Source organism: Talpa occidentalis, unplaced genomic scaffold, assembly GCF_014898055.3.
Source record: "Talpa occidentalis isolate TD23 unplaced genomic scaffold, MPIMG_talOcc4v2.1 talOcc4.3, whole genome shotgun sequence".
Classification (NCBI taxonomy): Eukaryota; Metazoa; Chordata; class Mammalia; order Eulipotyphla; family Talpidae; genus Talpa; species Talpa occidentalis.
This window is the reverse complement of record NW_023603184.1, coordinates 64,544,269-64,570,928: the sequence shown is the minus strand read 5'-3', so window position 1 is coordinate 64,570,928 and position 26,660 is coordinate 64,544,269. Positions and strand designations below refer to the sequence as shown.

The 26,660-nt window shown below is 43.6% G+C and overlaps 1 protein-coding gene across 4 annotated transcripts in view; it reads left to right on the top strand.

Moving 5' to 3' along the window:
- Positions 1-26,660, top strand: part of CFAP221 (cilia and flagella associated protein 221) — a 101,276-nt gene that overhangs the window by 43,296 nt on the left and 31,320 nt on the right. For all 4 annotated transcript variants that reach the window (XR_005127527.2, XM_037523235.2, XM_037523236.2 and 1 more), the window contains 10 exons: positions 12,390-12,549; positions 13,431-13,551; positions 13,635-13,746; positions 13,948-14,056; positions 15,900-15,987; positions 16,874-16,963; positions 18,281-18,379; positions 22,204-22,309; positions 23,807-23,937; positions 26,374-26,454. Coding sequence is in view for 3 of the 4 variants with exons in the window: in XM_037523235.2 (XP_037379132.1) it covers positions 12,390-12,549; positions 13,431-13,551; positions 13,635-13,746; positions 13,948-14,056; positions 15,900-15,987; positions 16,874-16,963; positions 18,281-18,379; positions 22,204-22,309; positions 23,807-23,937; positions 26,374-26,454 (1,097 nt within the window). In the remaining variant the exon portion in view is untranslated. The remainder of the gene's footprint in view (positions 1-12,389; positions 12,550-13,430; positions 13,552-13,634; positions 13,747-13,947; positions 14,057-15,899; positions 15,988-16,873; positions 16,964-18,280; positions 18,380-22,203; positions 22,310-23,806; positions 23,938-26,373; positions 26,455-26,660) is intronic.

Below are 26,660 nucleotides of genomic sequence, written 5' to 3'. Positions count from 1 at the left end.
TTACATAATTCTGACAAATAGGACATTCAGAAGCTTCTTTGTCTAATCCTACTAATGGACTTTTCTGGTTGTTCTGGTGCTTTGGTTATGGCTTATCTTTTGAATTCGGTCTTTATTTTTTTATGATTACTATTTTTTTATGTCTTCACTTAAATATTTATTTTTTATATTAATTTTTTTTTACTTTTTTACATCATTGTTCCTTTTTAAACAATATTTGCTTCCCCACACCCCCTCAGATGTAGTCCCCATAGAGTTTCCTTCCCCAAGGCACCCGTGCACCATCACCTCAGTCCCCTGTGCTCCTTCCTCCCTCCCTCTGATCCCTCTCCCACCTCCTCCCCTGCAGTATGCCTCTGACTTATAATTATCCATTTTTGCTTTGTCGTGTTTTGTACTGTTATTTTTTGACACTGATGAAACTAGACCACTACCTTTCACCGTGCACAAAATAGATAAAAGAACTGGACATAAGACCTGAAACCATAAAATATATAGAATAAAATATTGGTAAAACACTACAAGACATACATCACAATAACATCTTTAAAGATTCATCACCCAAAGCAAAGAAAGTCAAGGAAAAGATAAACACCTGGGATTACATCTAACTGAAAAATTTCTGCACAGCAAAAGAGACATTAACCAAAACAGAGAGACACTCTACTGATTGGGAAAAAAATCTTTGCACTCCATCCAACTGATAAGGGACTGATCACAAAGATATACAAAGAACTCACACGGCTCAACAAAAACAAAGTAAACAATCCAGTCAAGAAATGGGCAGAAGAACTTAAAAGATATTTCTCTAAAGAGGAAATGCAAATGACCAACAGGTATATGAAAAAATGTTCAACATCTCTTATAATCAGGGAAATGCAAATTAAAACCACATTGAGGGCCTCCCCGGTGGCGCAGTGGTTGAGCGCTGGGTTGCGAAGCTGCCCGCAGCCCTCTGCAGCGCCGGTTCAATCCCCGGCCACTGGCCGAGGGTCCCACATGGCACGCAGACCTCTCCTGCCGCCTGCTGCTCCCCTCAGCAGTGTATTTCGTTGGTCTGACTGTTCTGTTCCCCTCTCTGGCTCTGGTGAATTCTCTCACCCTCCCGCGCTTCTGACTGTACCCCAGTGCTTGTATAAATAAATAAATAAATGTTAAAAAAAAAAAAACAAACACATTGAGATACCACCTTACATCAGTAAGAATTCTGTCTTTAAATGAAATTAAATTGAATATCCCAATGTGGAGTTAGGAGAAACATAAGAGCTAGGGACATAACTTTAGGGAAATAAAATCAATGCCTGTCACCAGGCATTGATGGATTTTACTTCCATGGGGATAGGGATAAGGACACCTCATAAGTGACTATAAATAGAGAAGAAAAGTGTATCCAGGGCACATACCAAGGGGGAGATTCAGAAGAATGTGATGCAAGAGAAGATGTGAGAGAATGGATGAATGAATGAGGGTAAGCCAGGACATCTTTGTGATTTTAAATGATCTGTGTTAAATGAATGGTGTTGCCAATGTGATCTTCTAGGTTCGACCCTTCAGCCTCTGAAATAGCTTTTTTGTGAGATTTAGTGCACCCCGTGGTCCACTGGCTTTGTGCATTTTCTTGCTTTGGTTTCCCACTGTGTTGAGGTTTTCAATGCACATTTGTCTACAACACTTTTGAGGTTATTAAATTTAGTGATGACTCTCATCACCTGCAATTTAAAAGCTTTGTCTCTGTGTATACTGAATAACTGTCCTCACTTGCCAAGCATCCAGCCTGATTCATAGGTGAAGAGTCATGGCTCACATTTCAGTCAGTAAGTGATTATTGCCTTTATTTTACAGTTGGGCCAGATAGGCTAAGAACCATGGCTACAGTGTTAGCATGTATATCTGTAGACATTATTTAGGTCATGTCTTTGGTAAATGATTGTCTACAGCTTCTGGAGACATCATAGTTAGGTAGGTTATAAGGCTGCATCTTTTGTAGAAACTAGGCCCATCATTTATCCATGCCTTCTAAGCATTTTGTGCATGGGCTTGCCAAATGAAAAAAAAATTGAATAAAACTAATTCCATATACAAGATATGAATTTGACATAGTGCCCTCAACTTTAACTCAATTGCCATTTGCCCACCGGGCATGCTTAAGATGCAGGTGTGCACTGTGACTATCAAAAGCCAGATGTGTTGACAGTACCAAGATTTTCCTGAGATGGGAGGAAAAGATTCTGCGACCTTCCTTATACTACTGACAGGAAATCATATACAATTAAAGCATCAAGAACACTGTTGATAATTTTGGAAGAGCCAACAGTACATGACTTTGGTCAAGATTTTATTGGAGTTGGAGACCAATCAAATGCCACCCAAAAAATGTTGAATTTATTTACTTTTGACCACTTGGAGATCCTGAACATTTGCTTGGTGTCACATATACTCAGAAAGAGTACATCTGGTTCATTTAAATGGCAAACTGTAACATAAAATGGCCAGTTAAGCAAGAGTTCCTGCAGCCTGTTGCCCAGAGTTCACATAGAAAGTTTCAATTCTTTCATCCCCCATTTTTTTTCAGTTACGAGGCCATTTGTAAATAATCATATTTTGCACTTTCTTCCTAAATGCAAATTTCTTACAACTTTAGATTGATTGGTGAGTAGTACCAGAATCTCTGCCCTTGCCTTGGCCTCAGACCACTTTTTGGTCATTGGTATCACCCACTGACCCAGGGCCACCAACCCAGCAGGCAATACATCCCAGCAAAGAGCAAATTCCCCTGCCTCTGGGGTGCCATGAACATTGTACCCTGCCCATTGAGGTCATTGCAGCTGAGTGTACCTCCTCCTCTGGGACTGCCTTGATCCGTAGTACAATCACATCATTTCAACTACACCATTCATATGCGTGTAATACCTGCCACAGCGCTGCACACAGCCCAGCATTTACCCATTTTGGTTTCAAAGGGAAGTGAATGTTAACCCCTCTTACCTCATTTTTCTCCAAAGGCCCCATCACCCCTAGCTGAGGTATCTTATCATTAACAAGCTTCACTTTCAAAGTCCAAAAAGCCTTTGGGAGTCCATGGGCAAAGCTATTCCTTCCAGACAGAAATACACATAGAGAAAACATTTCCTGTACATCGTCCCACCTCACTGTACACCTATGGACAGGTGAGGCAGATGAGCCCCAAGCCCATGCACAGAGTGGGCAGGGACAGATCAGGATTGTGGAGGGATGGGAAGAACTTTGCATGTCCAGCACACAAAGCTGATCCCCATAAAATGCTGTTATTGGTAGCTAGGACCATCATGAACAGACTCATCCAGGAAAATATATACTGATTACAGGGCTCTATAGAAAAGTGGAGACATTCAGATATGTCTTTAGCAAGTGGTAGAAATGAGAGAGATACGCCAGCAAAGAGTTGCTGATGACCTGCTGGTTCAGCCAGTGCAGAACCACCAGAGATCTTGTGCAGGGTTGGAAAAGAAAGCTCAGGAGAAATAAAAGCAAGAGAGTAAACTTTTTCACAACTTTCTAAAGCACCAACCTAATTGGGCAGGAAGTAACAATTAGGACAGTGTAGCAAATGCAAATGAGATCCCCATGGCCTTATTTGAAGGCATGGACACAGTAGTTACATCTTATCCCCAGGAAACATATTCCAATACCCCAATGGATGCTTGAAATTGAGATAGATTCAAACCCTATTTATGCCATGTTACTACCTCTAAAGTTTAATTTATAAATTAGGCACAGTAAGAGACTAACAATGGTAACTAACAATAAAATAGAACAATTAAAACAATATGCTATAATAAAATTTATGTGAACATGGTCTTTCAAAATATCTTCTTGTGTGGAATATCTTCAGACCATGATTGTTGGCAGGTACTGAAACTTTGTAATGGACACGCAGAGGAAATCAGGAAAAACTAGACAGGCAATTTTTATGCACAGATCCAGAGCGGCTGACAGGTTGTTAGCAATGCTCCATTATACTCAGCACTCAGTTTCGCCTCAATGGGGGGGATGGTCATGCACAGTGTGCTGGCATCATGTTAATTGTTGCATCCATTTACTAATCGTTAACCACACACCAGCCACTATGCTAAGCACATCACATGCACTGCCTCGTTACATCCCTCCACCCCATGACAATGGGCGGTAAACTATCTCCTTCCTACAGCTGAGGACAGAGACTCAGAGAGGCCAGATGACATGCCAAGGCAACAGGGTCTGTGTGGCCCCACACTCAAGCCTGTGAGCACGATGCTCAGCTGGCGAGTAAAGGCAGCAGGATGCTTGGAATAGGAGAAGGGCTACAAATAGAATGGGATTACAGACTAAGAGTTGAGAAAAATTCTATTTCATGTGAAAAAAGTTAGAGAAATTAGTTAAATAGATTCAATATTCTTTATATGTTCTCCCTGCCTTCTGGGCCCCGAGGTATCTCCCTACAAGATGACCATTTGGTGACATGTCAGTCTGGGCTGCTGGAGCTCATCTGATCGCAATCCTGGTCAGTGAACTTCACCCAGAGAACAATGCCTGAACTTTGATCCAGTCCCCCTGTGGCCCAGGGAGGGCTTGGCCCACGTTTTTGTACTGCAGGGAATGCCTGTCTTCAGGACACTAGAAGGGAATGTGGATTTGAGTCCAGCCTAGGGTCCCACAGGGCTGCTCTGGGGAAGATGCTGTGGCCACAAAACAATTAACAGCAACAGCAGTGGAAGGAAAAGAAAAATGTTGGGTGTAGATAACTGTAGGAGATTGTGGATTAAACAAACATAAACAGGATTTCTTTTAAAAGTGGCTTTATAAAAATGAAATGTGTTTGTTATAAAAAAAAAAATCTACACACTGCAAAGAAGCAAAAATTCTCAGTTGAAAAGTGTTACCCAGCATCTCACCACCCCAGAAATAACCATCATTAATATCTATGGACATAGTGACAGACACACCTCTCTCTGCTTATGTAAAAAGACAAGAAAGGAAGGAAGGCTGGATACATAGGTCGAGAGACAGAAAAAAATATTCAAAAAATGGGACCATGTTATATGTTAAAATATGGATTTTGTTACCTGATTGTGATTGAAGACAAATGAGGAGAGCCAAAGGAACTGAGGAAATTCTTTTTTTTTTTAAGATTTATTTATTTATTTATTTATTTATACAAGCACTGGGTACAGTCAGAAGCGCAGGAGGGTGAGAGAATTCACCAGGGCCAGAGCGGGGAGCAGAGCAGGCAGAAGGACCGAAGTACACTGCTGAGGGGAGCAGCGGGCGGCAGGAGAGGTCTGCGCGCCATGTGGGACCCTCCTCTGGTGGCCGGGGAGCAGCCGGGGATCGAACTGGCGCTCCAGAGGTTGCGGGCGGCTTCGCAACCCAGCGCTCAACCACTGCGCCACCGGGGAGGCCCCTGAGGAAATTCTTAATATAAGTGATATTCATTCCTAAAACTTACTGCTAAAATTAAGAAGAGATGATGATAACATCAAGAGGTCAGACTGTCTTCCTCAACTTCATGTTTGAACTTCAGCTAAAGTCTTGGCTTTGGAAGACGGGGGAGTGGGGCAAGTATACTTTCTCCCCAGCCTCACAACTCTGGTTCTGTTATCTTGTGTTATGTATCTGCATTTACAGTTTTCTTTCTGCTTTATGACTCCAAGTGCCACAGTTACTTAGTTTCTGTTAAATGGAGACAAGAATTCACCTCCATTCTTTGTTCCATGTTTTCTCCATCCCTGAGCTCCTTATTTCGGTTCTTTTTCTGTCTGTCTGGAATATGTCATCTAAGGAGTTTTTAACCCCCAGTTCCTGGGAGCCACATACCTAGATCTAGTGCATGTTTGAGAATGTCCTTCTGCGGCCTCTGTTCCTGAAGGACAACTTGAGTGGGTCTGAAAGTCTTAGTTTAAAGCTTTGTTCACCTGCAGACATTGCTTGGTTGCCCTCTGTTTTGATTTGTTAGGAATCCAGAGTCTGGTCTGAATCTTTCCTCATCCAAGTGAATTCTGGATGCCCTTAGAATTCTAGCCCTCACCCCCCGCTCCTCCCCCACCAGTCTTGAGGTTAAGTAATTTACCAGCATATGTTTGGTGTCTGTATCATTTCCAAAACCCCTGGAATATGGCTTGTCCTTTTGATCTGGAGAATAACAACTTTCATTATTTTATTTTAGGAAATGTTTTCACCTCCTAAAATTTGGAATATTTTTATCTTCTATTTGTTTTGTTCTTGTTCATAAATATGAAAATATGTGTGTATTGACTGTTCTATGTCTTCAGTATCCATTATCTTCTTTAAAATAATTTAATTTGGGGCAGATGCTTCATCCCTTTCTGCCACGTCTCTGTGTTTCAGTGTGTGTGTTTACTGTTGTTGCTCCTTCAGAAGCAGTGTCTACATCAGTGACAGCTCCTCCTTTGCTTTTTGTTTGTTTCCTGAGCTCCACAACTTTCTTCATCTCCTAGCAAGCTCTGATACTCCTCCCTCGAATTATGACTCTTCCTGTAACAAGGTCATGCTGACTACAGTTTCTTTAAGACTCTGGTGAACCCCCTGCACCCCAAGATCATCTTCTTGGGAATGTGTGCTCTTCACCTAATTTTCCTTATGTTCCTTTCCTCCTTCAAAATGAATTACTTTTTAGATTCACAGTGTTCATGCCTAGTACCTGTGGTTTTTATGCACACTTGGTTCTGCTCAGAATTTCACTCAACTTTAAATAAGCCTGCTACCAGCAGAAGAATAATGCAGGAGAAAGGATTATCATAATAATAGTAATAATAGCTAATGTTTACCTAGTGCCCCCATGGGCCAGGCAACATTGTGAATACATAACACATTTAATACTCCCACCAACTCTTATGAATAGATTCTATTATTAAGTCTACTTTTCAGATGAGGAACCTGAGGCATGGAGCATAATAGGGGAGTTTCCCAAGGGCAGAGCTGGGAGCTGGGAGTCTGCTCATCGCCGTGGGGGGGCATCTCCCTTCACTGCTCTGTGCCCACAAGGGCTGGTGACTCAGAAGAGTCGCAAAGTCTTCCATGCTGTGCCATTAGGCAGCCACTTATCCTCCTCCCCCCGACCCACCCACACGACATCACCCCCAGCCACCTTCCAGAGCAGGGCCTGGGTCTCAGATGAAATAAGTAGCCTGGCAGTTACTCCTTTCTGGCTCTTCTGTGGCAGTGAGATTGGGCCTCTTTTTCCTCCATCCCCACTTCTCCAGGGCCTCAGTTGTCCTCCCACAATCTGCCACTTTTATCAAAGAGTGGTTGAAACATTTTTTCAGCCATGACTCTTACTTTTGGGGAAATCCATGGCCTCGGCTCACGGCATACTCCATGCCTCGGTTTCCACTATGTGGTGGACATGCTGCTTTTTGTGCTTTGAGGAGTGAGCAGTCATTTCTCTTATTTGTTAAAAAGATGTTTCTTCTCTTTCATTTGACATGTTTTCCTTGTTTGTGAGTTACTGCAGGAGGGTGCTCAAGTTAAAATAGCTTTACTTCACTGTCTTTCACCAGAAGCGCTGCTGGCTCTATCTCTGCGGGGCTCGCATCCTCCACGTGGCCCCACATAGACTGTCCAGAAACCCCTTACAGAGCCAGGTCCTCAGTCCCCGCTGTCGTCAGCACTGTGGCAGGCACTGGGGTACACAGGGAACAAGACAGATGTGTCCCCACTCCGATGTGACTGACATTCTAGTGTGTGGGGGAGAGAAACAGCACGCCACGAAGAATGTTGCTCAGAGTAGAAGTGGTCTTGAAGGAAGCTGTGATACCATGCGACCAAGTGGCCAGTCAGGAAAAGCGTGGCTGAGGAAAAGTCAGCTTAGACCCACGGACAGGGAAGTGGCAGCCCGGGTAAGAGCTGGTGATGAGGATTTTGAGCAGAGGAAGCTGCCAGTGCATGGGTGGTAAGTTTGAACAGACTTGGCATGGTCAAGTTCAAAGGCAGAGCAGCAGCCCAGTATGTCTGGAGGCTGTGAGCAAGGGGAGAAGAGGAAGAGACCAAGTTGAAGAGGCTGATGGGCACTTGATAGGGCAGGAATAAGGGGTACATTGTACGATGAAGCCTGAGCTGGCTGAATTGGACTGAAGACTGAATTTATTCAGTAAACGAATAAATACAATCGACATTTTCAGAGGCAGGCCCCTGCTTGCCTTCCACCCAGTAGATTCGTCTGCATTTGGCACTTGTTTGGCACAAAAGGAGAGACCTGCTGCTTTGGGAAACTCAGCCCAGTGACCTGGCATTGTGAGCCGGACCTCTCTTCCTTATAAAGAACTCAAATGGGGGCCTCCCCGGTGGTGCAGCAGTTGAGCGTTGGGTTGCAAAGCTGCCCGCAGCCTCTGCGGCGCCGGTTCAATCCCCGGCTACTCCCCAGCCACCGGAGGAGGGTCCCACATGGCACACAGACCTCTCCTGCTGCCCACTGCTCCCCTCAGCAGTGTACTTCGGTCCTTCTGCCTGCTCTGCTCCCCGCTCTGGCTCTGGTGAATTCTCTCACCCTCCCGCGCTTCTGACTGTACCCAGTGCTTGTATAAATAAATAAATAAATCTTAAAAAAAAAAAAAAAAAAACTCAAATGGGTCAAGTGTAGGTTTTTCCAAGAAATATTTCCTTTCCTGACATTTCAATGATAAGTTAAATCACAGGACACTATTACTTATTTAATATATTAGTTAGGACTCATGCTATGAGTCAAGCCCTGTATATTATTCTATCCTTTAAATAATGTACAGCCCCTGTACATTATTCTGTCCTTTAAACCTTGTCCCTTTTTGCAGATGAGAACATTGAACTTCAGATAAAGTAACCGAACTGAGTCACAGAGCAAGCCTGGGCAGGGGTGTGAATCCATCCGGGCGCTCCCTCTGGCCTCTCCTTGGTGGTGGTGGTGGTGGTGGTGGCCAACAACTCTCCCTGTGGACAGCTCATGACTCACAGTGGTGAGTCAGATGGGGCACTTGAAGTCCTCTCTTCTGTAATCTAGTGAATCAAAAACACTATTCAAGTTTGTCAGTAGCTTGCTCATGGGTGACTTCAGACCACGTAGCTGTTAAATTCCCAACTGAAGTTTGTCAAGATTAAGTTTCCCCGCAGGCACATAGCTAGTGAAAGAAACCCTGAATCTCTGGAGATTAAGACCAATACTAATACATCAAGCATGTGGGTTCATGGCTGTATGACAATTTAGGGAGAACAATCTATACTTTCTGACACTTTTGAAGGAAAAGACATTTAAAAATTGTAACAATAGGGGCCTCCCTGCTAATCTCAGCGCTGTCACCTTTACAGCTAAGGAGATAACCCACATGGCACAGCAGGCCTCTCCTGTCTCTCCTGCGACTCCCCTCAGCAGTGTATTTCAGTCAATCCTCCTGCTCTGCTCCCTACCCTGTCTCTGGTGGATCCTCTCACCCAATCACCTCTGGAGTCTGGCCTACACCTCAGGTCTTCTATGCATAAATAAATAGATCTTTTTTTAAAAAATGCAACAGTATTATAATAACAGTGTGTGGATATGTTAAAAGGAAGAAATTTTAAAAGTATCCCCAAACCTTACTGCTCTAACAAATAATGCACTTTTATTTTTCCCATCTCCTTTCAGTAACTGCCCAAGTTTATGCACATGTTACATAATTGCAATCAAGGCAAAGATACCCTGGTGTTTTCTGGTGACTTGATTTATTTTTATAGCAGTTTTCAATGTTGTTACATTTTCTTCCAAATAGCCTTTTTATTGGTAAAGTAAGGCTTCTTTTCCTTCAGTTTCTTTCTCTCATATCTGCCGCACCACCAACCTGCTCTTTGATTTAACATTATCCCTAGTTATGTTGAGGGTATTCATCTGAAATTGGCCTCAGATGATAGCAGAATTAAACCATAAATCATGATTTGGGGTTTTTCTAAATGAAATAGTAGTTTTTGGAGTGCCTTTCTCACTTTAAAATATTTAACCTACTCTCCTTTCACCCACCACTAGTTTTTGCCAAGCAGTAAGCTGTGATGCGTGGCACACACTTTATGGCTGTTAACATTTGACAATCAGCCCCAAGTTCTGCTAACCAGCTTTGTTAACTGGCATCCCTGTTAATGGAAAAATCAGTGTACTCCAGTTGCCTAGGCTACATTTCCAGTGTGCTTTATGTATTAGGTGTGGACATGGAGCACTTAAAAATAAATCACCAAGGTCAAGGCAAACATTAATCCTTGCTCCAGAGCTTGTTCTTATTTTTTTTTTTTAAGTTAATGAACTGGAGCAGAGGCAATAGAATGTTCCTAGTCTAAAGCCCACCAGTGAATTTCAGGTCAAAGCAATATTTTTGACCCTAGTGGGTAGTCAAGGTATTGAACTCCAGCACATGATGGAGATTCTGTCCAACTGATCTTAGGTTGACAAGTAAAACTGAGCTCGTCTGCTGATTCACTCTTTCCTCCTGTAGCCTTTAGGGTCTCCAGTGGGTATCATTTAAAGACTGACATCTGGGCTCAGGATATTCACACATTTTGAAGTAGTTTTGAAGCAGTGTGCTGGAGATCTGGGAAAATAAAAGAGCCTGGAGCCTGGTGTCTGCATTAAGGACTTAGAATCTATTTGGAAGGCTGCACACTCTGAGAGGCAGGTAGTACATGAGAAGGGAAGGATTGACAGGTGTTTAGGAGAGTGAAGTTTCCTGTGGATGAAATGACAGGAGTTTCATGTAATGTCGGTTGACATATGCTCTGAAGATTAGGTTCATTCACTTGTTCAGCACATATTTATGGATCTGGGAACACAGTAATGAGCAGCACTGGCTTCAATAAAATTTAACATTCAATTCTAGGGCAAGGCACGCAGTACAGAGCCATTCAGAGAGTGGGATGAGGAAACTAAAAAACAAGGTGGAGAAAGGGCTTTCCAGACCAAGGGGACAACATGTGTCAAGGTCCTGAGGCAGCAGGAGCTCAGACTTGGAGGATTAGAGCAGGCTCTTCTCCTCATTCAGGTCTTGGCTTCAACATCCCCCTTCTGTCATCCTGTCTTCAACAGCACATCATGCTTTCCTTGCCCCAATATGCCCTGATTTATTTCTTTTTTTGGTGTTTACGACATGACTTGATATTTTCTATTCATTTGTTTAGTTCTTTTTTTGTTTTGTTTTGTTTTTTTTTAAAGATTTATTTTATTTTATTTATTTATACAAGCACTGGGTACAGTCAGAAGCGCAGGAGGGTGAGAGAATTCACCAGAGCCAGAGCAGGGAGCAGAGCAGGCAGAAGGACCGAAGCACACTGCTGAGGGGAGCAGCGGGCGGCAGGAGAGGTCTGCACGCCATGTGGGACCCTCCTCCGGTGGCCGGGAGCAGCCGGGGATTGAACCAGCGCTTCAGAGGCTGCGGGCAGCTTCTCAACCCAGTGCTCAACCGCTGCACCACCGGGGAGGCCCCTGTTTTGTTTTGTTTTTGTTTGCTCTCCTGTATGGAACGTAAGCTCACTGAGACCTGGGACTTTGTCTTGTTTGTTACTATATCTCAAGTGCCTAAAACGGTGCCTGGCACACAGTGAGCACTCAGTGAAGATCTGGAAGAGTGAAGGAAATGTCTGTGTGCTTGAGCTTAGAGAGCAAGGGAGAGCATAGTACAAGACTCAGAGAGGGCTTAGATGTGAAGGAGAGCCTGCCATGTATCTAATTGGGAATGTCAAGGCCTCAGCAGGACAGTGGAGAGACCAGTTGCCAGGCAGGGTGGAAGGAGTCATCTAGAAAGCAAAACAAGGAGCCTTCAGTGGAAGTCAGAGAGAACATTAGCTCTTCTCACACCTAGGCCATTGACCCCTCCTCCCTCCATTTTATTTTTCTTCACATGTTTATTAAGCTGTGTTCTGTTCCAAGCCCCAGTGGCACCAGACATACAAAGGAGGAATAAAGCATGGTGTGATAGTTGCCTTTGGAGAGGACAATAGTTGATCCTGAAGATTTGGAAGGAGAGAATCTGATTACACAAAAATATAGGGAACTGAATTATTTGGACACACACTTTCATATGCGCTTTAAGCTTTTCCTTGCTGCTTATAGGATTAGCATTGACCTTTGGGAATTAATGTAACGATTACAGTTCTGGGATTCATTTCTGATTCACTAATGCTGATTGAGATGTATTTATTTATCTAACAGACACAATCAGATAATTATTACAAAGAATTAGTATGGTAACTGGTAAATCAGATCCGTGTAAACACACAAAAATTGATTCACATGTATTTAATGAAAAGATAAGACAAAAATAAGAAACACTGTGCTTATCACGGGGAGGATGTCTTTGTGTGTGTGAACCTGTTTGAATAGATTTGACAAGAAGAAAAAGTATCATGTTTTCTCTTTTCTTTCCCCTTAGGAATAATTCCAGCTAACGGGAAGGTGAATGTGACTATCAAGTTTACCCCCCTTCAGTATGGGACTGCGCAAATAAAGATACAGCTCTGGATCTCAGAGTTCAACTCGCAACCATACGAATGTGTTTTTACTGGAACCTGCTATCCCAACACAGGCTTAAAGTACGTCCACTTTGAACTGTTTGTGTTTATTCACAAAACTTTCCCCAAAATGCAAGTCTTCCTTTCTTCTACTTAAAGTGATGCGTTTTCATAAAATACACTTTGAGACAGAACAGTAACACATAGAATATCCCCGTGTATGTAGTAGTGGTTCTCTCTGCCCAGAGGGGAGATAACAGAGAAAAGGGAGTTTCTATACTTCTTTTTCACTGATGACTATTGATGTGTTGTTTAAAATTTTGACCTTAGGTATTTATATTTTGATACCCAACTGGAGCTTAGTACTTTATTTGGTGTACTCTTCATGTTTTCAAAGACTATGTCTCAAGACTTGCCTGTCTCCCCAGCATGTAATTCTAGTACCTCTCATGGTAGAGAAGGCAAATAGCTTCTGCAAGCATGGTAGCAGCTCTGTCTATACCTACTTGTGTCCAAAGATAGTTTCACTTGTAGAAGAGACCTCAAACTGCAGTCTAAGTCCCTTTTTAAGAGATCTTGTTACAAATAGCAAAGCAAAGTCAATTATTCTTTTACTAGGGCAATAAATCACTGTAAGATTTTTTTAATGTAGTAAATTTAGCTATTAAAAATTAACAGCCTAAAATTGAATTATGCTAGACTGTCAGAGCATTTTTCAGCATGTCAAGTTTTCCACTTATTACATTCTTTGAAAATATAAGGAAAAACAGCCATCTGATTACATTCTGATATATTGACTTTCCATTTGGCTTAGTAGACCACTGTTTTAGTGTACAGATTGATTTTCAGTTTATTTATAGTAATTAGTAGTTGTCAGTCATGGTATTATCAGAAGGAACATAAAAATAGGCATCTGGAGTTGTTGGAATATATACTAATTTCATATCTGTTTTAAACTATAGATCAGAAGAATTTGAAAGATTAACTACCCTTTCTAAAAAAGTAGCCGTTCCTCCTGAAAAGGCCATGTCACGTGTAAATTTTCGTCAACTTCCAGTAAAGACAAAGCCTCCAAAAATCAAGGTGAAGTGGTCTTTACACTAAACATGAGGGAAACAATGACAGAGAGGTAAAATAACAAATTTTCCCTCTTGATTTGGTTCCAGGAAATTGAGTATCAGAACTTGAGGTTTCCAGTAAATTTATCGAATCCATTTGCTGTAGCAACTGTTTTAAACCAAGAACCAGGAAGACTGAAGATTAAACAGTTAAGAGAAGGTAACCAGCTGATCCTTCATAAATCAGCCCCTGAGCAGAATATGAAAGAATTACTGCTTGTCACATTTACTATTTATGAACAATAACAATAAAACTCTGTTGATTGCTGTGTTTTGTCATTGGAAATGTGGGGGGTTTTTTTAGCACGTGGTTCTCCTGATTTGGTTACTGTTAATAATTGTTGTTTGCGCTTGCCCTCAGTGTTGGACCAAGGCAATGAGATTTCAAAAACAAGACAGATGAAGGAAGCACTCTTTGAACAGAAAGTCAGACAGGCCACTTACCAGGAGATCGAAAATCATCTTAAGTGGTAAATATTGGGCAATTATTTATATCAAGTGGCTGTGCAATGTTTTTAGTTAATGGCTTTTTATATGTAGGACACAATGAAATGCAATAATTTTTGTGCCTATTGAAAAATTTCATTATTCTCTTCCCTCCACTGGACTGAAGTATTGTTAGGAATAAATAAATATGACCAAGCCAGACTCTTCCAGAAGCATTACCAGGCAGTGGCAGAACCCAGCGTTCTATGGGGAAAACGCAGACACTGCCTCCTGTTGCCAGCACCCCTCCTCGAGGACAGACCAGGGTGACCCAGGCAACCCAAATCTTACCAATTATCTCTCACCCCACCATCAGCCCCCTGTACCTTATGGGGAGTTCAGCAGTACACGCTGGGGTGGGGGAGGGTCCCAATGGATGTTTTCAAACTCAGATGTGAGACCTCTTTTCTCATGATCCTGTAGTCAAAATGGAGCCTTCTGCACCATGTTTCAGTAGCTCATAGAAGCCATACCCATGTGTGCAGATTCAGCTAAAGTAACTTTAGAAACTCTTGAGCTCAAAAGGGGCTCCCTAGGAAAAGTCACTGAGAGGCCCCTTTTCCATGCCCCTGTCACCCACTTCCCACACAGGAGAACAGGCCCAGCACTCCAGGGCCTCAGATGCCTCATGCTCTACCTTCTGGCACGGGGTAATGTTCTTCATTTTTTACAGAAGCTCCTTCCTCTTCAGTCTGAATCTGTATTCAGGGTCTGACATTGGTGAAGGAATCATACCTGGTAACTGAAGCTCATTTTTTAAAATGTTCTTTCCCTGTTATAGAAATTGGACACATTGCCATTGCAGAAAACCTAAAAACTTGTTTTAAGTGGAGAGAAGGAAAAAAAATCAGCATGATGCAATAACCACAGTTAACACTGGTATATGTCCTTCTTCTGAGCTTCTTTGTAACATACTTGAAATTACATCCTAAATGCCATTTTGAATGCTGTGTTTGTATACTTAATATTTTTTTAAAGATTTATTTATTTATTTATACAAGAACTGGGGTATAGGCCAGATTCGCAGGAAGGTGAGAGGATTCACCAGAGACAGAACAGGGAACAGAATAGACAGACTAACAAAATACACTGCTGAGGGGAGCAGCGGGCACGACAGGAGAGGTTTGCTGTGCCATGTGAGACCCTCGCCATCCGGCCGGGATCAAACCAGCGCAGCAGAGGCTGTGGGCAGCTTCACAGTGCAGTGCTCAACTGCCTGCGCAACCAGGGGAGGCCCTTATGGGCTATTTTAAATAATGCAAAGAACATCAGTATACAAGTATGAGTGTGAACTTATTTTTGTAGTTCTCTCGGGTATAGACTTAGGTGAAGAACTGCTGAGTCATGGTAGTTCCTGTGTGTTTGAGGAGCTGCCAATTTTTTCCATGGCGGCTGCACTATTTTACATACCCATCAATGATGTACCAGGCTTCCAATTTCTCCACATCCTTAGCAGCACCTGGTAAATTTCTTTGTCATCACATTGTTGTTGTCATCACTGGTGTCATTGTCATCGCCATCCTTGTGAGTATGTTGTGGCATGTCATCGTGGTTTTGATTTGCATTTCCCTAAAGACTATTCATATTCAGCACCCAGACTTTTTGATTCATAAATATTTTAGCATGTGTTACTAGAAGATAAACTTCATTTTATAGAACACATTATTCATCGTAGTTATGTTGCTGAAGTCTCCAGAAATTCTTTCCCTCATGGTGTCTCCACTATCTCAGCATCTATTTTCAGTTGTGGAGTACAGCGAAGACCCTCACTCCATCATAACATTGACTGATAGTCTGATGGATTTTAGAATTTTTTTTTCTCCCCAGGCAGGTGCACCCTGGTAAAGATCACATGTCTCTTAAGCTTCAAAAAGAGATCCTTGAAGAGCGACAAAGAGCAGACACCAAATATAAGGTTAGAATTACTACTACCTTGATATCATTTATGACATTAAATATTTTGAATTCCTGCTATATGCAAGATGTCATGTCAGGAGAAAGAACATTTATAATTAGGTTGGAAGGCTGATGACAAGTTAATTGTTAACCATAATCAATCTTGTGACTGGAAGTGTCACAAAGGTGTGTACTAACTATTGTGAGAAGTCAGAAGCCAGAGAGGAGAGAATTCACTTAATCGGATAGTTTCTTGGAAGACATGATATAATTGAAAAGTAGTAAAGAGGAAAAGGTATTTAATTCAGAGTGAGAGAATGACTACAGTCTGGGTGGGAATTCTGGGGGTGAGGTCTGCCCTCCCTTTGAGCTGCAGTGCATGACAGTAAAGGGAGACCTAAAGATAGCAGCCAGGAGCCATACAAATTCCATGTCAGGGACTCTCAAATGGGCTGAGCAAAGAGGAGGAAGTGGTAGGGAGATGCAGGCCTTTCCTGGATCACAATGGCACTACCCATAGGGTCTGGGGAGGAGATTAGAGAAGGGAATGATGGGCTTGTGGGATACCCTGGCTTATGTGGCATCAGAGAGCTCTTCATAAAGACTTAAGAAATCTCCCTCTTTCTTCTAGCTAACAACCTATTTGCCAATCCTTTCAAATTGCCAGTTTCAGGGCATGTTATTCTATTTTAAAGAATGTTTATAAAATTTTAATTTAAAAGTTTGGAGTTGACAAAACACAATTAAATCCATTATATCATACTAAAAAAACCCGAATTGCCCTTTTCATTTAGTGATGGGTATGTTTCACCCATTGCTTATTGGATCTCTACAAGTTTTGAAATAAAATAGAGTTGTATGCATTTGCATTCAATTTAAATTTTTTTGATGATTGAAAATCCCAGCTAGATAGAGGAGATCCTGTTTTGGATGAGGAATTTCAGCGACTCAAGGTAGAAGTTAACCACAAACGAGTCATTCACAATCTAAATGAGGTGGGTAACTCTCCTTTCTTTGCAATCTAATTATTGGCTGCTTTTTATATGGTTATTTTCAAAAGGCTAAACTATTTTATAGAAATCCCTTCACCAAGAGATAACTAACCCTTTTTAATATGTGCCTACATATTCTCAAGTAAAGCATCAAAACTTGTGATTCATGGTCCCCTTGACATTAACAGCATTATGCACTTTGGCTGCTCCTTCCTGACCTCTGCTTTCTGCTTCTTGGCCTCCCTTGTAGTTTCCCTTTGCAGAGTCCTCAAGGTAGTCCCTGGGCCTCAGTTCCTTGCCCCACCCCTCCTTGGTGGGAAGAAGGGAGGTAGAAGACAGGAAGGTAGAAGCCAGAGTTCTAGGCCAGCTCTGCCACTGATTTGGAACCTGGAAAAGGCTCTCCCAGCCTTGGTGCCTCAGTGTCCTCAAATGTAAAATGTGGGCCGTAGCTCCTGAGCCTGAGGCTCCTCCATCATATGATAGCTTCTGCTTAAAGCCCAGTTTTTTAATTTAAACAACGGAAAAATTCTTCCTCATCTCCCCCACTTCTGCCATTTTCACCTTTCTTTCCTGGGTTGGCCACACCTGAGCTTTTGGTACCTCTTTTCCTCTACCCCATATTTTAATCTGGCTGTAACATCTTGCCCATAGCTCTTCCACAAGACCATATCCGAGTCCAACCTCGTTGTTGGACTAACTAATCCACGAGGTTGTTCCCCTGACTCTTCTCCACAGCCCTCTGTGCATTCCTGGAAAACTCATTCATTTTTGAGTTTCCTCTTCCTTCCTGTTGTTCTCCTGCTCAAGAACTTACAGTGCCCAAGGCTCTGGCTGCCCTCTGTGCACCCCAGGCCCGCCTTCCTCCTTCCCCCTTTACTGACTGGTGCACACTGTGCCCACCCGAGCAGGTGCTGTGCTGGTGCTGTGGGGCAGGCTGGGCACGGCGGCATCCTCTCCACCAGGGTCACGCAGTCTGCCCCTCTCAGTTCTGGAAGCAGTGCCAGCACCAGCCATGGGGGAATCATTAGTGTGTGACTTTATTCTTCTCCCTTGACTTGCGTGCCTTTGCCTGGGCGTCCCCAACCAGACTAAATTTTGTTAAAACCCAAACCAAACCTCATCTTCTATTTTTGACCCCAGCCCCAAAAGTATTCCCTGGAATGCTCTGAACATTAAAAGTGCCTAATAAATGCTCATTAAGTGGCAGAGCAAAAAAGTAATAACTTGATTTGGGATCAAACTCTAAAACGTTTTCATTAAATGCTTATGCCAGGATGTTAAAATTTAAATCTAAGAGGTGCCTCTATTTTATGTTCACAGAAAATCAAGGAATTTCATCCTAATTTTGATCCACTCGTTAATAATACTTGGTTCAACAGGTTCAGGGCACAAAGGAGGTTTCAACAAGCAGCGCGCAAGGTGAGTCTCAGCACCAGGTTGAAATTTTAATTTGTTCAGTCATCAGCCCAAGGAAATGGAACCATTTTTTATAGCAACTTTACTGAGATATAAACCATGTACCATAAAATTCATCTTTGCAAAGTGCACTATTCAGTAGTTTTTAATATATTCGGTCACACAGCTCTCACACAGTCTAATTTGTAGAACATTTTTATCACCACAAAAAGAAATCAAGCTCTCATTATCCATCACTCTGCATCCCCCAGTCCCTGGCAACTGCTAACCCACTTTCTCTCTCCATGGATGTGCCTATTCCAGATGTTCCGTGTAAATGGAATCGTGCGGTATCTGACCTTTTGTAATTGACTGCTTTTGTGTGACGTGCTCAGAGGTCATCCATCTGTACCATGTATCAATACTTCTTTCTTTTCTATGGACAAATGCCATTTCCTGTGTGTAGGCCATACTTCCTGTATCTGTTAATCAATTAAAATGTGGGTATTTCTCACTTCTAGGCTGTTACAAATAATGATGTTATGAATATTAAGCTCAAGTTTGTGAATGTATGTTTATAATTCACTTGGGTATATATGCCTAGGAGTAGAAATGCTGGGTCACATGGTAACTCTAGAACAATAGAGAGGACACTGGAGAACACCTGTGAGATCATGTCTGCAGCACCCACGCTAAAGCTTCCCCTTCAAAGCATGTCATCTCACTGCTGTGCTTTCTTCACCCTCATCCTGGTGTCCCACCCAGCACACTTCGACCCTCCAATGGCTGCCTATGATCAAGAGCAAATGAAGACTTCTTGGACTCTCGTGCAATAAAGGGCATAAGCTTCTTGCCCCACCTTCCACCCCCCACATTGCTACAGCCACACCTGTTCAGCTACCCCTGTGTCCTCTGTCAGACACACCAGCTCAGTCCCTACTACAAACCTGTGCTCTGCTCCTCACCCTTCAACCAAATGCCATTCCGGCTCTCCTTCCTCTGTCCACTCCTGTCTGTTACACCAGCTGAGTTCTCCCTTTCCTCCACAGAGATTGGAAGCTTTAGCACTTAGCAATCTCCATAGTGATTCTTGTGTCTTGGGCTGCCTATAGATCTCTTGTCCCTGCCACCAGTGTGGCTGCCTTGGGTAGCAGAGCCTCCCCTCAAATGAGGGAGAACAATCAGACCCTGGAATCAGGCTACCTACCTTCTTTTTTTATATATTTATTTATTTATGGGTAGAACTGAGGTGTAGGCCAGAGGTGCAGGAGGTTAGAGGATTCACCAGAGACAGAGTGGGGAACAGTACAGGCAGATTCACTGAAACACACTGCTGAGGGGAGCAGCGGGCGAGACAGGAGAGGTCTCCTGCACCATGTGGGTCAGCTCCCTGCTAGGGGATTGAACTCAGGCTGTGGCTGTGATAACGCTGAGCCTAACCCCTCTGCCACCAGGGAGAGCCCTCCCTTACTTCTTTTTTTTTTTTTTTTTAAAGATTTATTTATTTTTTTATTTATTTATACAAGCACTGGGTACAGTCAGAAGCACGGGAGGGTGAGAGAATTCACCAGAGCCAGAGCAGGGAGCAGAGCAGGCAGAAGGACCGAAGTACACTGCTGAGGGGAGCAGCGGGCGGCAGGAGAGGCCTGCGCGCCATGTGGGACCCTCCTCCGGTGGCTGGGGAGCAGCCGGGGATTGAACCATTGCTGCAGAGGCTGTGGGCAGCTTCGCAACCCAGCGCTCAACCGCCGTGCCACCGGGGAGGCCCCCTCCCTTACTTCTTGATGCTACCTCTTGTGGGCATTCAGATCTTAAGACAAACCATCTAAGCTGTGTGCCTTAGTTTCCTCATCTGTATCTGAGGATAACAGGGATTTTGTGAAGCTTGAATGAGGGAGTATGCATAAGCGACCCCAGCAATGTATGCCATAGGTAATCTTTCGAGCAGAGCTTTCAGCCTGCACAGAGGGTGGTGAAGTGGAGAGGCAGACCTCGCTGCTTTATGACCTAGCCCCCACCTCCAAGGCTCTGTAAAGCTGTGCCTGCCGAGGCTTTGGCCGGGTGAGTTCTGTATACACACAGAACAGAGGTGGTCACCAGATGTTCAGTGTGGGGAAGAAAGTCATGGGAAGAGGTGGCACAGTGCTGCGCTCTAAGGGAGAAGGGCACAGCTGTTGACGCTGGACCAACAACAGCAAGAAACTTGCCAGGCTGACTTCCCACTGGTGGACCATCCTGGCCTTTTTGGAGCAAGGTCTCTGGCATGAAAATTATATTGCCAGCATTTCTGTTCTTTGCTCTGAATGGTAGCTCAGTCTTTTCTCACACCCTCCAGCAAGTACTGACAGTCAGTTGTGCAAGCATGTCCCTGGCCTGATGACGTCCAGCCATCTCCCTGGCTCAGTTGCAGTAGTCACCTTTCGCCTGGACCTCTGTGACAGAACTCTCTGCTTCCAGTGTCCATCCCGCCATCAGAGTGTGATTTCCAAAGCTAGAACCTCTGGGAGGCTTCTCACCGCAATTGAAATAAAATGCACTTTTCATGACGGCCACAAGGCCATACTGGATTTCTCTCCATTCCTTAAACACATCCCCTTTGTTCCTAAACAGGATCATTGTATTGTAAGATGAGCAAGACTGCAGCCATTTTGAGAAATAACTGCCATCTCAAAAGGGCACAGCTAGGTTTCGTTTCTGGGCAGAAACCACAACATAAGGAGAAACAAAACCTAGCTGGCACCATGAGAGCTATCCAATCAGGGTGGACCCTGCCCCAGGTGTGAAAAGTCCCTGCATCCTGTAACAAAGTACAAAAACAGCTGGTTGCTCTGGGAGGGGGTCCCTCTCTCAACCTGCTGAGACTGCTGTGTCAGTACTCCAGGCAGAGTCGGGCCCTAGCTTAAGCTTGCAATAAAGCCTTTTTGCTTTTGCATCTCTGGCCCCGTGTGGTCTTTGGGAACCCGGGACGGAGTTGAGGCGCCAACTCCTAATAGTGCATGTCAGTTTCTCTGCTCAAAACTCTCTTCCAAAGATCGTTGTTACTTCTTCATTGGAATCTCAGGCCAAACCTCACCTCCTCACCTTCCCTGATTATCCTGCATGGTGACCAGAGACTCATCTTTCATTTTCCAAACAGAGTATCATCTTTCATTTTCCAAACAGAGTTTATCTTATTGAACTGTTTGTTCTCTCTCCCGACTCCTCCCACAAACACACACTTGGAGCATCAGTTCCAGGCAGGCAGGACATTTGTTTGCTCCCCTTTGTATCTCCAGTACCTTGCACAGAGCTGGCCACAGAGTTGCCACTTTGTAATAGTTGTTAAATGAAGGGGTTCTCTGCAGAAGGGATAGGGTGTTCATACTAGAATGAGTCCCTTTCCACTGCAGCTCTGGGCACGAGTGCCCCTCACCTTCTGTGGCCGCCACTCTGAATGCAGGGCACAACGGGGTACAGCTAATACACCACCCGCCATCCGCAGTCCCACTTAACAGAGTCCTGCAGTTAGTCTGTCCTTCAACTCTGAAAATAACTCAGCAGGAACATACTATTCACACATACCAAGAAGACAGAATATAGAACTAGCCTTTCTTTTCATTCTGAAGATATAAGAAAACCAACTCTCATAAATTGGGTGGAACAAGGCCAGATGACAACCTGCTAAGTTTTGGTATTTAGACAGGTCAACAGTGTCCCGATCTCAAGGTCCCCATGGCCACTCTCGCTGTGAATATGACTTAGAGTGGTGGCCTCAGCCCTTAGTTGTGTTCGGGGGAAGCAAATTGAACTGAATGCCAAAGTAAACATGTACCAGTAATAATTTGAAATCACTATCTTTCTAATTCTAGATTATGATCCAACGACGATTATTCATTATGCTGGATGCTGTTCGTAACATGGACAAAGAGGCCGTTAGGAGAAATCTCAGGGAAGGAAAAGATTCAATATTACAAGGTAAAAGTACAGCTGTGAAGGACAGCAAATGCTTTGCCCTGTAAGTGCCCCGAGAATGAGTTTTCTTCATAATGAAGTTAGTTGTATAGACACAAAATATTTCCATCAATTACATGTGTTAGTTTCTATGGCCATTCTAACTAGTCACCACCACTTGCAAGGACAGAAATTTATTATCTCATGGTTCTGGAGGTCAGAAATCTAAAGTTAAGGTATCAGCAAGTCTGGTTCGCTCTGGAGACTCCAGGGGAGACCGTTCCTGTCCTTTTCAACTTTTGGGGGGATGCCTATATTCCTGGGCTCATGGTCCCATCTGCACATAGCCAGACCTTTTCTTTCGGTCATCACACCACCTTCTCTGCCTTGAATCCTCCCACCTCCCTCTTTTATGGTCTGTGGGATTGCTTTGTACCCACCTGGTTTAACCCAGGACAAGTTCCCCATCTCAAGATCCTTAATTACAGTTGCAAAGATCGTTTTACCATGCAAGGTGACATATTCACAGGTTACAGGAAATGGAATGTGGTTGGGGAGTCATCCTTCTGCCTACCCCAGGACACAGATCAGACCATGTCAGCTTTGGCTGTACTACCTGCCCACCGACTGACCTGGCCAGGTGTTAATGTCTGGGTGGTTTGGTCATGGCCTGACCTCCCATTCTGTGCCCTCTGTTCTCTCTTGTCCCGAGACTAGGACACTCCTCATTCATACTTGCTGACTGGCTGGATCTGGTATTAGCTCAATAGAGACTTGCACATAAAACTTTTTATCTCGTATTTTCTTTGCTACTTCAAGAAATTTAACCCTCTGATTCTCGGTTGATCGGAGCTATGGGAAGCCCATTCTTAGCTTCTGGGAGCCGAAAGCCATATCATCATCTTCTTGCAAAACATGTGTTTCTGATCCGTGGCTCACATGCAGAGCCACAGGGCACACTGAACCTCCCAGACAGACCTGCCTCCAGCTCCGGCCAGGCTCAGGATTGCCTGTCCTCCCCAGGCACGACCGCTCTGCTCTTCTCCAAGATCCAGATGTGTGTTTTGTTTTTCATAACATTTACTGCATTTCGATTATTCTTTTGTCCTCAGATTATTTTTATATCTCTGGTATTCAAATTTCTAGTAAAGAAACTTTTGAAAACATTGTGAAGTTTGTATGGGTGCTTATAAAATGTCTTCCCTGGCTTCTTTAGTCTTTGTCTCTGCTGACAAGGAGAAAGAATATTCATCGAAGATACTTAAAAGTAGAAATTATACTTGGGGAGAATAAAAACAATTTTTTTTTTAATTGGAGAAAGGGCTGAGGTAAAAGTCCAGAGGGAACACTCAAAATGGAACAGCTCACATACATAGTCTTTTTGAAATGCTATGTGACAAGGACTCACTAATTGGTGTGAGGCAAATATGAAAGTAAAGTGGTGGTTTGACACAGAAACACCTGAAGCACCCAACTCCACCCCCACCCTTCTCACCATGCTGTTTTGTCTGTCGCCCACAGAGAAGAGTTCCTCTAAATTTATGCTGCGGATGAGTCAAGATGATTATTCTGGTCATTTCTCCGTATCGCCCATGAAAATACTGCCCTTCACCTTCCCATCCTGCTTTACTACCACAACCCCTGATGAGCTGGTGGGTGCTGTCAGGCTGTGGGGTGGGGGTGGGGCATGATCAGGTGTGTGTAGGGTGGATACCAAGGCAAGTCCTACCTCAGTCTGAGTCCCTCCCCCTCCTCCTGAGGCTCCCAGAGGAGGCCTGTGCCCAGGGACTTGTGACCGGTGGGAAACCAGAATCAGCTCCTGCCACCGCCTGGCATCTGATACACCTGCACTGGCTATCTGGTACCTGGGCTGGGTCCTTCCCAGCCTACACCGCAGCAAGAACATGAGCCCTGCCTGACTGTCTGGGAAGCAGGCCTGAGAGCCCAGGGCAGAGGGAGAAGCATGGTTGTAAATTACAAAAAAATAATCGAGCAGACTAGGGATACTTATCCTGAGTTTAGGGACCTGGGGTACTGGGGGATATTACATGACAGGCAAGAAGGGTGGCCTTGTCCTAACTCTCAGAGTGAAGATAAGATTTTTAGAAAGAGAGAACATGTTCACTGATAACCCTAGAACTGGGCAGACCCTCCAAACTACCACCTTCTAGGTCATAAAACGGGAGTGATGATTGTTTCTCTGATGAGGAAAAGGGCAGAAGCTTAGGATATGATGATCGCTTACTCCATTAGGGAGGGACAAAGGATTTAGATAAGGATAGAAGCATATCCTCAACCTCAAGGGATTTCACTGCTCTTCAAAATATTCTGCATGCCAGACCAGGGCTTCTTGAGGACCAGCTCTGAGAATCGTGGACTGGTCTGATTTGGGCATCTTGAATTAAGAGTCCCTGTCCCGTAGAGGCAAGTGTCCAGCTCAGCTGAGCCCTCTTGCTATGTGGGCAAATGGAGAGGCGAGAGTAGACCAGCAACCAGGCCTGTAACCCACATGGTGATGAGGGCTGTGGACCCAGAATCTAACATCTAACTCACCAGACTCACAACTGTACTACCCCCTTCACTCCCTCACCCTGGTCTCTTCCTCTCGGTGTCTCTCTCACCCTTTGCCCGCTCCTCAGGTCCACTGTAGTACATTATAAGAAATAGTAGCTAGTTCTTACATTGCATTTAACATGAGTCAGACAGTGTCTGAGGTGTTTCAGTTGAATCAATTTATTTAATCATCAACAAATCTGTGTAACAGGTTTGTCGACTTATAGATAAGGAGGGAACTCACACACAAGGTCACATAGGCAGAAATAAAATGTTGTCCAAGTTCACAGAGTTAGCAATAACAAGTTGGTATTGAAAGTACATATACAAAATAAGTTTTTAGTTTCAAATAATGAACTTGCCATTCACATCCTATAGTATTTGTTAAGCCCAGCAGACTGATCTACTCTAGAATTTCAGGTGGGACATTAGAAGTTCTAAGTGCTTTCTGCATTAGATAATTAAATGATTTAAAAGATCAGAGTATTTAGTTCCTAGAACATAATAAATCGGTGGTTTTCAAATAATAACAAGTATTTGATACTCAATAATTGAAGGGGTGGAAAGGGTGATCGAGATGTAGAGACAGGGCCCCGGTGATATGCGACCATCTCATTATTTTGAATAGTTGAAAACTTATACATTTCATTTGATGCTTTGTTTAATTCATAAAGACTTCGCTGCTCAGGGTGGATGAAAATCAGAAGGGTTAGCATTCCTGTTTGTAAAGAATTTTTAATTTATTCCATAAATGCTGTATTTCATCAATCTTAAGATCACTATTTTGTATCGTTAGCATGTTTGAAATTGGGAAATGTCTTACAATTGAGGCCATATTAGCCTTCATCATATTAATTGAATGATGGAATCTTAGATGAGGTATAGTGTGATGTTTACCGAATGTCCGTAATACATCGGGGGTTGCTCCAGGCTCTCTGGGGGTCTGGGGCAGATGAGCCAGCAGGAAGTTTAGCGGGTCATTTTGGGGACTCGCCTGTGGAAGGGAAGCAGGAGGAGCAGCAGTGAGACGTCTGAGTGCAGTGCTTTTGGACCAAGCCTCAGCAGGGCTCGGGAGGCATTCTGGAGCTAGGAGCAGGAGTGAGGCCCCACATCCACACCTTTACTCCCACCTGTCAGTGGAGGCAGCCTGCCTGGGTGGGCACAAGACCCTGAGCAAGGCAGCTCCCTTCAGCCAGGGCAACTCCTGAAGAGGGCTGACCCCCACGAGTTGTTTTTTCTCAACTTGGCTCCTAGCAGCTGGGTGACGAGATCTTTCCAGCCCGAAGGGGATTCTGGGCGGCATTGCAGCTTCCGCAGTAGTGGAAAGGAAAAAATAGAGACACCCTATATACCAAGAGACAAGAACAAGGGAGTGGCCAGCACTGTCTGCGCAGCCCACACATCAAGTGAAATTGTCCCAAAAAGAGTGACTTTGAGAGTCAAACTGTTTATTTAATGTTCAAAATGTATAGAAATAGAATAGTTGCTTTTGCTCATTGTTGATTGTGCTCATATTTTGAATTTGCACATTTTAGGCTCCTGATGGCCTTGGACCAGTCCCAATTAAACCTTTAGATCTTCAAATCAAGCAGAGTTATTCCTACTTCAGTCTGCAGGTCAGACCTGTCATATGATGTCAGTTCTTTGTGTTTCTCATGAAGTGAACAAATAGTCTTGGATTTGAATTTTATGTCAATTTTATGTTCCGTTATTGGCTAAGTGGCACATGGTGCGTGTTTTTCTGCTGCTGTTTGATGATGTGTGTGAGGAATAACGTTGTTTTTTCCTGGCGTGGAAACCAGAATCTTTACTCTGAATATAC